Source organism: Meles meles, chromosome 9, assembly GCF_922984935.1.
Source record: "Meles meles chromosome 9, mMelMel3.1 paternal haplotype, whole genome shotgun sequence".
In the NCBI taxonomy this organism is placed as follows: domain Eukaryota; kingdom Metazoa; phylum Chordata; class Mammalia; order Carnivora; family Mustelidae; genus Meles; species Meles meles.
This window is the reverse complement of record NC_060074.1, coordinates 67,078,646-67,091,382: the sequence shown is the minus strand read 5'-3', so window position 1 is coordinate 67,091,382 and position 12,737 is coordinate 67,078,646. Positions and strand designations below refer to the sequence as shown.

At 36.4% G+C, this 12,737-nt stretch overlaps 1 protein-coding gene across 3 annotated transcripts in view; it reads right to left on the bottom strand.

Moving 5' to 3' along the window:
* The window catches only part of UBR3 (ubiquitin protein ligase E3 component n-recognin 3), a 239,565-nt gene that overhangs the window by 83,295 nt on the left and 143,533 nt on the right, over positions 1-12,737 (bottom strand). For 2 of the 3 annotated variants that reach the window (XM_046018934.1, XM_046018935.1), the window contains exons 27-28: positions 6,567-6,677; positions 981-1,193 (exon numbers count right to left, since the gene is read on the bottom strand). In XM_046018934.1, coding sequence (XP_045874890.1) covers positions 981-1,193; positions 6,567-6,677 — 324 coding nt within the window. The remainder of the gene's footprint in view (positions 1-980; positions 1,194-6,566; positions 6,678-12,737) is intronic. The other variant, XM_046018937.1, reaches the window with a different exon arrangement.

Genomic DNA, 12,737 nt, shown 5'->3' with positions numbered 1-12,737 from the left:
AATGTCATTAAAATAATATTTTAGAACAATTTCCATGTTGATAAGCAATCTTTCATTTACATTCTCTTCTCAAAGACTAATATTGATGTCCCTTGCTTTGAGCATATTTTAAACACATAAAAATTTGGATTTACCAAGGGGAAAAAAAACCCACAGATTCTAAAATTAGTCTTCAACTGAGAAAAGAAACTGTGAGGAAAGAGATCTTTGAGTAGCATTTAACTATGAATATATGTTTCAAAAGTCAAATATTAATAGTTTTCATAAATTCACTGCTTAAACTAGGCACAGTTATCACTTCTTTCAGATACTATATCCTAAATCTATAATGAAAGTGTAGTATTTAAATATTTAAATCAAATAAATAAATCCTACTGGATGGGATAAAAGATGGGTTCACCAAATCCCACAGTAAAGTAGACTGACTTCAGTGAATGGTTCAATCAAGTATACGATATTTTATCTGATACACACACAAATAAATTATACATAAATCTATAATTACATACATATAAAGTGTGTGTGTGTGTGTGTGTATAAATATCACCTTAATCCTAATATACCTCATGGGCATATTTTTAAATGATTAGACTATGCTTCACATGACAAAATACATATATAAGTAATTTATTTATTTGGCTTTGTTTTTAAAAGATATCAACATCTTAAAAGAGTCTAACCATATCTAAGCTTATAGAACTTCATGATCTGGAAGAAGTATATTAAAACTATAGCAATTTGGACTAAGGAAAAGTATAGTCTTTGGTAATAATTTGTTCCATTATTATCATTTTTGTTTTTAGTAACCACAAATAGAAGAGAAAAACATCTAAAAGCAATTGCTGTTAAATGTTTAAAGGTCCAAAAAAAAAAAAAAAAGGGTTCAAAGGTCCAGAGTAATTTAGAAAGGAATGAAAATGAAAGGAACAAAAATGAGAGCTGAACACAGAGCTGAGTTTACCAGGATATATCTGCCTTACACTGATGCTTACTGGGAAAGCTCCCGGCCGTCCCTGCAGCTCTTCCACTTCCTTTATGAGATCTTGTATGCTTTTGTTACTAGGACGTTGCCAAAGGTTACTTTCCACATTGCTCCCAGGATAACAAGGAAGAACACTGTTAGCAAACTGCCTACAGAGAGGACACGTGAATTCTCCTTTGTCCACAGAGAAGCCCTGAAGAACCTGATCATTCTAAAAGATGAAATAAACATACAGATTTATGACAACTTTATAGAAAACAAAATTTACACCATTACATTTTATAGTAAACAAATGAACCAGGCCAAAAAAGAAAAAAAAAGACATCTCTAATATATGTCATAAAAACATGAAGTCTCTTGATGTAATGAACACAGGCTGTTATATGCAACTGATGAATTACTAAACTCTACCTCTGAAACTAATAATACACTATATGTTAATTAATTGAATTTAAATTTAAAAAAAAAAGAAAGACGACGTTACTTGAAGAAAAAAACATAAACAATGTTTCTCATTTGACTGTTGAAACTTATCAAATCACTTCTTTCAACATGGCAATCATGCAATACATCACCAAGAACTGTTTAAGTATCTTACTCTTCTCTCGGTATGAAACATTCAAATACTGAGGCAATCAATGTGTAATATAGATTTAAGATAAAGAATAACTTAAAAAGGAGGCCACTTTACAGTGAATCACCTTTCCCATACCCCATGACCCTGTTTTTATAATCTATAGGTGACCACTGGGAAGATTCTCTCAGTGCCCATGTTCCTTGATAGAGAATAGATAACTTCTGAGAATAAATCAAGCCTAAAAAATGTGATATGTCTTTGTCAAACACAACTGACTGGACTTTATGCAGTGAATTTGTTTAGCTTTAATGGATAGGGGAAAGATTCAGTTAGAGTACTCAGAATGTAAGTGTGATATGAGGGAAATTACTGTAATACCTTTCCTTCAGATATTTCTGATAGAAGAAGAGAAAACATAATTGTTTAAACATAGACACATAAGCATATGTGCCTAGGAGGAAATTCTTACTCATGAGAGACTGCTATACATGCTAACTAACTAGAGGACTTAAGGCAGGAATCCAGACTATTACATCTGTTCCTTTCTTTTGCCTGAAACCACAGAGCCATTTTGCTCTTTTAGACTATTACAATTGTGTAGTCCTAACTATTATTTCACTCTTTTTCCCAGCAGTTTCTTTCTTACTCTGCCACTAACCTAATGCTTTATTTCAAAATATGTTTTAATGCATTAATGTAAATGTTTGAATGCTACAATATCAACATTATTACTAACAAACAAAAAAAAGAGGAAAGAAGGATACAAAGAGAAGAAAACGAATTTGCTATGATTACAAAGGTAATGACAATATTAGGAAGAATTTAAGTTTCCCCACTCTTAATTTAGTGCTCATTCACTGTATCTTAGGTCTCAAAGACTTTGACTAAAAAAGCAAATTCTACTTTTTTTTTTTTTTACTTTTTGACATTTATTTTTTTCAAGTTCTTAAAAATGAAACACCACATCTTTTTAAATCCAATTCTGCAAATATTTACTAAGCTCCTATCATATGTCAAATGCTATGTCAGGTAAGGGCATAAAGACTTAAGGTACATCTTCACATAAGGTACTAACAATATAAAAGCAAACAGAAACAAATAAATCATAATAATAGTGTGAAAAATACAAAAGAGAAGGCTTCTCAGAGAAGACTTGTAGGCTAACTTTTAAAGATACACAAGAAGGGTGTACAGAAGGTTGCGGTGAGAGTCCTGATCATTGAAGGACATTCTATAAGTTCCCCTACAGCCTTAATTTTAAAGAATGCTAGATCCTCGTCCTTTTCTTGATTGAAACTACATTTTTTCTTGAAGCCTCCCCAGAAGCCTTCTCACATCTCACCCCTCACACCTCAGTATTCTTCTCATCTCTAGTACTGGCTTAGGATCTTTACTCTTGCATTCTCCCATCTTTGTGGCTCATGTCATTAGGGATATCACACTTTTCTTTCCTTTTTACTGTCATCCACTGCCCTCAGTCACTGAAGACTTTGGTTTTCCTCATTGCTCCAAGACCTACAACCCTCTTATGCTACTTCAGTGAGTACGGGAACAACCAATCTTGTATCTTAGTCCATCAGCTTTTTGACCTCAATAGCTCCTATGACACTGACCTCCACCTACCTGTTACCATGACCTGTTACCTGTTACCATGACCACTCCCTTATACTAAAATGACCAAAAATTGTCCATAGCTAAAAATATCAAATCCAAACAGCTTACAGTCTGATTACCAACTGCTATCTCCTCTTTCAGTTCCTTCCTTCTATCTCAGTTTATCAAGACTTTCCTATTCTGCCTATATACCATGATGTACCACTTCAAAAACTGGTCAATACTTCTCATTCACCCTCTGTATGCCCTTCCATCATACATACCCCATAAAACCTTCATACAAAATTAATCCAGTGGATGACTTCTCTAATTCTGTACTCAAATTACGTGTCATTAAAGAAAACTGAAGTAACTTCTTGCTACAAGCTGTTTCCACCTCAACTGAGCCCTGAATACTTCAGGCAATCTTTCTCCAACATCCTATGAAGAATTCTCTCACCCAATTCCAAAGCAGTTTTTCCAAACCACCTCTTCACTTCTCAAGTCCCTTCACCTATCCCAGCCTTGCTTCCTTTACTCTAGAAGCATAAAGCTACATCTCCTACCTCAGAAAGAAGAGAATCATGACAGTTCCTTCAGCTTTCTGCCTTCTTCCACTCCAATATTTACTTAATAAATCCCATAAGTCCTTCCATCCACTTTTCTTTCTTCTAGTCTCTTTGCTAGCATCTCCTAACTCGTCTTCCAATCACACTGTTGCCACTATGATCCACCTAATGTGAGACTCTTGCTCCCAATCAAAATCTTTCAGTGATCACAATTACCTTGATTCCTTCCTCCTTCTTACATTCCACATGTCATTTCTCACCAAGTCCAGACTTCCTCTAAATATATTTCAAATCTCTAAGCTCTTCTCCATCTCCAGTGTGATGACTAAGCTCAAGCCACTATCATCTTGTACCTCCTGAATATCACCACATTCTTTCTTATTCTACTGCAATCCCACAATAATCCCCTACCATCTACATAGCTGTCACAATGACCTTTCTGAAGATGTCATAAATCTATTTAAAAGTCTTTAATAACTTTAGTGGCTCTCTGTAAAGAACTTATCTAAATAAAGTTCAAATTCCTTACACCAACTACAAGGCCCTTTACAATAAGACCTCTAATTACTTTTTCAGTCTTACCTCTCATCACTCAAGCACCATACTTCATCAAATGTTCTGGCACTCAGGAGAAGTTCCAGTAACACTTAACACATATACTGCAACTGTCTATTTATTCTATCTCACGCAATGCATAGTAAACCCCTGGAAGGAAGGAACTGTGTCTTATTCACTGCTGAATCCCCAATGTCTATCACAGTATCTGGAACACTATAGACACTAACTAAAATATTTGTTGAATGAACGACTGCAGATGTATGAAAAATGCATAATGTTCTTAAGGAACTATTAAGTAGTTTATTAATGCTGAATTGATGAAAGATAAAGATAAAGCAATAGGCAAGCCCAGATCATGAAGTAGAAGTACCCTGAATACCATTCAAAGAAGAGTGAACTTTACCCATCAGGAAGAATTCAGTAAAGGACTTTTAAGCCAACGACATATGTCACCAGATTTACATTTTAATATTTTTTAAGATTTTATTTTTATTTATTTGACAGATAGAGATCACAAGTAGGGAGAGAGGCAGGCAGAGAGAGAGAGAGGAGGAAGCAGGCTCCCCGCCAAGCAGAGAGCCCAATGCGGGGCTCGATCCCAGGACCCTGGGATCATGACCTGAGCGAAAGGCAGAGGCTTTAACCCACTGAGCCACCCAGGCGCCCCCAGATTTAGAAAGATCAATGTAGTGAATAAATTAGACTTAAAGTAAGGAAACTGATAAGAAAGGAACTGCAATAGTCAAGATGAGAGATGAAGGCATACACAAAAATGAAGAATAATGAAAAGTAAAATATAGTCAAGTGATACTTAAGAGACAGAATAAGTAGAATTTACTTAGTGTGAGTAGTGTGAGTAGAATTCACTAAGTGTGAGAGGTAAGGATACGAAGGGAAAAGTAGGAATCCACTCCTTTTAAGTTAGGAACTGGGAAATAAGAAGGCCATCCTTTTAAGAGGCTGAGCTGAGAAAAAGAGAAAAACTGCAGCTACAGGGGAATGCAAAGTCAACAGAAGAAATTCAGAATGAGAGGGACCTGAGCATCTTTATGAATTAAAAGAAAGGACAGAATAGGTAGAAAAACTGAAGACAGAAACAAAAAAGAAGTACCTTCTAATAGATACAGGCCCCTGAGGTGAAGAGGAAAAAGGAATACTAGAGTATCAACAGGAAAATTATTCCTGAGCAGAAGAAGGAATACTACCTCTAAGAATCTGAAGGATAATCTGAAGGATAATCATATAATAAAATGATATTGTAGGATATTTTAAAGCTTAAGGATTGGTTGGGATGCAGACTTATTTGTCAGGGAATAGATAAGCAAAGCAAGAAGCTAAGCTTAGTATATGACAGAAAGCCACACTGTTTTCTTGGTGACAAAGAAAGAGACAGAATCTGATGACAGAAAAGGGATCTTGGAGTTCAGGTGAAGAGCTTGGGGTAGGGGAGCAAAGGATTGGAATAGCTGGTAAAGATACTAGGAGAGGAAACTAGTCAAAGGTAGGTAAATGAATTGATAAGTAGTATCCACAGTTGGTAACCCTAGTCTACGCTGCTATTATACAGGAAACCACAAATTTACAGACACACCACTTCACTTAGTTTTATGATTTTTCTGGCAGGGCTAGCTGTCTGGGTCTCAAATCAAGGCAGGAGGAATAAATTAGTGCTCTTCAGAGCAGAAAAGGCATAGTACAAAAAAATGAGGCTAGGAAAGAACTAATGCTGGGAAATATACAAAGGGGTAAAGGACTAGAGATCTTTTTTTTTTTTTAAGATTTTATTTATTTATTTGACAGACAAAGACCACAAGTAGGCAGAGAAGCAGGCAGAGAGAGAGGGGGAAGCAGGCTCCCTGCCAAGCAGAGAGCACGATGCGGGGCTCGATCCCAGGACCCCGAGATCATGACCTGAGCTGAAGGCAGAGGCTTTAACCACTGAGCCACCCAGGCGCCCCAGGACTAGAGATCTTGATGTCAGAAGCAAACACACTAATGAGAATGAAAATAAGAGAATCTGAAGGATAATCATATAATAAAATGATACTGCAGGATATTTTAAAGCTTAATATTTCAGAGCTAGAGTAGCAGAGTCTAAATTTACTACCATGGAAATCATTTGCTAAAGTGATATAAAAAAATGAAATCCCTGAAGCTGAAGAGGTCAAGGAACCACAAGGCTGCATAGGTCAAATGGCAATCAATATCACGTAAGATGAACTAGGATGTATATGCTATAAAAATATTTAATACCTAGAATGATATATACATTTTTAAATCAACTTACCCGTAATGATTCCATGTAAGATTTATGACAATCTATGTGTAACGTGTGGCCACAGGTTTGTACATAAACACCTCCTTCCCAACCAATTGATACTGCCAAGAGACAAGAACTCTTAAAAAAAAAAAAAAAAAAATTAATTTTAAAAGAAAAATGTACCTATTTAAATATATCCACATAAACCTCTGAATGATTTCATAGTCATATTAATGCAAACTTTCTATTTTTGTGATATAAAGTTAGTACCGCTTTGACAGTCATAAGGCAGTATCTTTAAACTTGAAATACCACAAAGTTTCAGCTTCCACATATCTAGGCTCATAATGAATAAGAATAATTATAAATCATACTTTCTCCACCCCATGAAAAATAAACTCTATATTATACTATATACTTCAGTGTAAACTATTCTGCTGTTGATTACTTTAGCTATTCTATATATCTCTCTGTGATACCTGACATTAACAACTTCCTTCTTTTCTTTCAATTTCATGATAGTTACCAAACAGTGTTATATTAGCTTCAGTTGTACGATATAGTAATTCAACAGTTCCAGACATGACCTGGTGCTCATCACAAGTGCACACCTTAATTCCCATCACCTGTTTCACCCCCTACCCCACACACCTCCCCCCTAGTAAATATCAGTTCATTCTCTATAGAGTTCATTTCTTATTCTGTCTCTCTCTCTCTTTCCTTTGCTCATTTGTTTTGTTTCTTAAATCTCACATGAGTGAAATCATATGGTATCTGTCTTTCTCGGACTGACTTATTTTGCTTAGCATTATACTCTCTAGCTTCACCCATGTTGTAAATGGCAACATTTCACTCTTTTTTATGGCTGAAAGGGATAGTATCCAAAATACTATATAATTAGTATAAAGAATTTATACAATTCAGGTGCCTGGGTGGCTCAGTTATTAAGCATCTGCCTTCAGCTCAGTTCATGATCCCAGCATCCTGGAATCAAACCCCTCAGGGGGGTTCCTGGATGGCTCAGTCATTAAGCATCTGCCTTCGGCTCAGGTTGTAATCCCAGGGTCCTGGGATCAAGCCCCACACAAGGCTCCCTGCTCAGCAGGGAGCCTGCTTCTCCCTCTCCCACTCCCCTTGCTTGTGTTCCCTCTCTCACCGTGTCTCTGTCAAATAAATAAAATCTTTTTAAAAAATTTATACAATTCGGGGCACCTGGGTGGCTCAGAGGGTTAAAGCCTCTGCCTTCGGCTGAGATTATGATCCCAGGGTCCTGGGATCGAGCCCCACATCAGGCTCTCTGCTCAGTAGGGAGCCTGCTTCCTTCTCTCTCTCTCTCTGCCTGCCTCTCAGCCTACTTGTGATCTCTATCTGTCAAATAAATAAATAAAATCTTAAAAAAAAAAATTTATACAATTCAACACCCAAAAAAACAAGTAATCCATTTAAAAAATGGGCAGAAGACATGAACAGACACTTCTCCAGAGAAAACACCCAGATGACCAACAGACCCATGAAAAGATGCTCAACATCAGTCATCATCAGGTAAATGCAAATCGAAACTATAGTGAGTTATCACTTCACACCTGTCAGAATGGCTAAAGTCAAAAACACAAGAAACAACAGGTGCTGGCAAGAATGTGGGAAAAAAAGGAACTCTCATGCACTGTTGGTAGGGATGTAAATTGGTACAACTGCTATGGAAAACAGTACAGAGGTTCCTCAAAAAGTTAAAATTAGAACTACCCCATGATCCAATAATCACACTACGGGTATACACACCCAAAATACAAAGATCTTAATTCAAAAGGATACATGTGCCCCTATATTTATAAAAGCATTATAAGTATGGGAGCAGCCCAATTGTCCATCAATAGAAAAATGGATAAAGATGTGGTATATACAAATATATATACATATACGATGGAATAATAACTTCTTTCTTAAAACACCTACTTCCCCCTGGCTTCCATAATGCTACTCTCTTTTGATGTTCCTCTGATCTCTTTAAACCATTTGGTTTAGGCTTCCTTTTAAGACTCTTTTTTCTTCATCTGACCCTTCAATGTTTATATTCCTTAAGGTTATATGTTTTTGTGCTACTCTCTTACTAAAATTGTTCTCCCCGAGTGACTTTAATCAGTAAATTCAACTATCTTACCAACTTGGATCGCTTGCCTCTGTGACAGATATTTGAGGATTTCTGCAATCTCTAGTTTGATGTCCCTCAGATAACATTAAAAAATGTGTCATGGGGCGCCTGGGTCGCTCAGTTGATTAAGCGTCCAATTCAATTTTGGCTCAGGTCATGATCGTAGACTCCTGGGATCAAGCCCCATGTCAGGCTCTGCACTTAGCTTGGAGTCTTCTTAAGATTCTCTCCCTCTGCCCTCCCCTCTGCTCACATGTGTGCATGCCCACACTCCCTCTCTAAAATAAATAAATAAAATCTTTTTTTTACAAATGTGACGTAAGTAGTCATTTTTTCCATGAATCTTTCTTTTCCTCTTGGTTTAAAAAAACTTCACAGTCTATTTAGTCACCAAATCAGAAAGGTAAAAGTCATTCTACATCACATTCTTTTCCTTCATACCACAGTATTAGCTCCCAAACCACACAGATTCTATCTCCTAAATAACTTGTGATTTTGGCCCCTTCCTCTTTGTTCCCACTATAACATTCATGTCTGTATCATTTGTTGTGGGGGAGTAGGCTCATCAATAAAGTTTCTTTTTCTTTTTTTTAATTTATTTGAGAGAGAGAGACCACGCTCGATCATGCACATGGGGTGGGGAGGTAGGGAGGAAATGAAGGAGAGGGAGAGAGAAAAAATCCCAAGCATACTCCCCACTCAGCAGGGAGCCCACATGGGGCTTGATCTCACATCTCTGAGATTACGACCTGAGCCAAAGTCAAGAGCTGGTCACCTAACCAAACAAGCCACCCAGGCACCTCTTCAATAAAGTTACTTACCTGGTCTCCCTGACTCCAATATCTTCTCTGCATAAGTATCACCCTCCATACATTTTTCTAGACTACAAATTTGGCCATAAGATAACCCCAAAAGGTATCTTAACATTTACAAAGGTTTAATATAATATACAATAAAGAAGGGACCCAGATTATATAAGCAACAATACCTTTTTGAAATCTGTTCTAAAAGTTAATTGCTTTTATTGCCTCTCCCTCTCTTACATCTTCAACTTACTCTTCTCTTCTTCCCTACCAATTCTTTCCCTTCAACCTATAAATAGGCTTAGACTTTTCCTCCAAAAATAATTTTCTTTGAATTTTCATTTGGCCTCTGTTAAATAGTACTTGGGCCTGAACTTGAGTTTACCCTCCAGAGTCTGTAGTAAACAGATGACCATGTGAGAGCAATAAAGGTCTATCATGAGTGACAGCACTTCATGAAAGATTTGAAAAGCCATTAAAACAGAGTACACCTTTAAACTTTATTTTTACATTGAGATGAAACATTTACATTATAATGTAAGATAACCAAATAATCTTTAAACAATAACAAACAAAATTCCAATGTTAAATCAAGATTGTTCACAAGTAGCTAAAAGTTGAAAATATGCCACAGTGCAAAATGCTTTCCCAGCCAATTTAAAGATGCATAACAGCACAAATCAAATACCCACAGCAGGTGAGCTAACTTCTACTGGTACAAATCAGAAAAGCAACAGAGACCTCTCATCTCTGTTTTATGTTCTGGAGCCACTTGAAGTAGCAGATTTAGATCATTTTAGAATGGTTGGTACTCAGGTAATAAGCTGCTCTCTTTGGCAATATATTATAAAAACATAATAAATCTTTCCTTTTAATAAAAGCAGTTAGCTTTCAAAACTAAAATCAGGGGGCACCTGGGTGGTGCATTCAGCTGAGCATTTGACTCTTGGTTTAGGCTCAGGTTGTGATCTTGGGTCTTTTTTTTTTTTTTTAAGATTTTATTTATATATTTATTTGAGAGGGAGAGAGCGTGCACATGAGCACAAGCAGCAGGAAGGGCAGAGGGAAAGAGAAAAGGAGAAGCAGACTCTCCGCTGAGCAGAAAGCCAGATGTGGGACTTGTTCCCAGGACTCCTGGATTATGGCCCGAGCTGAAGGCAGGCACTTAACCAACTGAGCCACCCAGGTGCCCCATGATCTCAGGATCTTGAGATCTGGCCCCACAGCGAGCTCCATGCTCAGCACAGAGTCTGCTTGAGACTTCCTCTTCCTCTCCCTCTGCCCCTCCTCCACACTTGCTCTCTCTCTCAAATAAATAAATCTTAAAAAAAAAACAACACTAAAATCAGTATATCATTTGTCTATGTAATGGTTAGATTTCTTACATGAATCAGATAGAAAAAAAGGGCAGGAAACATTTATTAACACAAGACTAATATTTTAGAAAGACTTCAATGATGTGCCCACCATTGTGCTGAGAACTTCTTAATGCTGAATCTTAACCTCAATATTTATTAAAACCTTACAAAAAAGGAATGAAAAATTTACCAAGATCACGCAGTTACAAATGCCAGAGCCCCGCTTCAAACCCAAGTCTATGGACTCCAAAGCTCAGATTCTCTCCCTACTGGGTCCCATCTCTTATATATAATACTCTAGAGTTTCAGCAGCAATATTACTTGCATGATAAAATTCTATAGGTCATCTCTGTAAAATGCATGCAACTCATGTGAAGAGAGCAGAGTCTACACAGTTCAATTCTGTAATCAAAATCAGTGCCCATTAACAGTAACTCTTCTGCTGTACAGAGTCTGTCTGCCTACGAAACCATACTAGAGTAGTTCAGTAAGAAATTTAGTAAACATCTACAACCCACATAGCACATGCTAGACCCTGAGGGAACCATAAAACCGATGTAAGAACAGCCCTACACTTCTAGAGGTAACAGTCCAGGGAACACACTAGATATTTTGTATATACGATTTACATATATAAATAACCATGATGAAAGTAGCAAAGTATTGTGTGAAAATATATATATTTAAGAATAAAATCCCACATCACTGACAAACACACAATAGAGAGTCTGTCCAATTCAGATTTCAGTTCAGAGTTCTTACAAAAGAGATTTTTTTCTAGAAATGAATAACTATTCTGGATACTTTAAGAAAGAGATACCATACTCTTTATCTCCTTTATTATATCTCCCCTTTCCTCAAACTTATTTTGCTCTTAAGTCTGGGTTATATTCTCATTTGATCAAGTTATTTTGCTTTTCTGTTTGGCTCTAGGATTCATCTCTACTCATCTACTCTAAAGTGATTCAAAATGACAAAATTAAAACCGGGATTATGGCAACAGAATAAAATCCAAATAAAGGTGGTAGTAAATTTCTGCAAAAGCAGAACTTAGTACAATTTAATCATTTTCTTCAAAATGAAGATATTTATTGGTCTATGACTAATATATATATATATACATATATATATATATATATGCTGCAAAAAATTCAAAGAAAGAGAATAAAGAAAAAAGTGTGAAAATGTGTGCATATGTATGCCAGTGCATGCATGCGCATGCACACACACACGCACACACAGAGGCTTCTTTTTCCAAATAATAGTAATTTCTTTTTAAAGCCTCTGAAAACATATGGAAGCATGGTCCTCATTACCTAACCCAAACTGCCTTATAAGGCCTATCTAACCTGAGCACTCTGAAAAGGTTAGCTTAAATATTAAAAACCCTACTATACATTTATACTGACCTTTATAACATGCAAAGTGATCTAAAGAAATTTTTAACCTTGTAGGTAACTGAATGAAAAATTACATGAGCCCTATTTTATAGCCGAGGAAACTGAATCCTAGACAGTTTATCCAGCAAGCTTACATTGCTAAGACCAAGCCCCAGTTATCCTCACCTGGAACTCTTTCTGCTCCTCACAATGCCTCCCTAACTAGAGCCACCATCTCCTCAAGAGCCCACCAGAAGGCTTCTCCTCAGTCCAGGCTACTGAACCACATCCTATTCTGATGCTCATCATTACTAGGTCAGTTATTGTTTACTTTACATTTTTAAAATATTATAATGAGATCTTATCTTTAAATGCAAACAAAAGAAGGAGGCAAAAATCTTCAAAAAATATTCAATGTAAATCTAAAAGTTTTTAATAGAGTGAATATCATTGCATTGAACTGAATGTGTATATCTCACAATAAACAACATTTAAAATATAGTTGAACA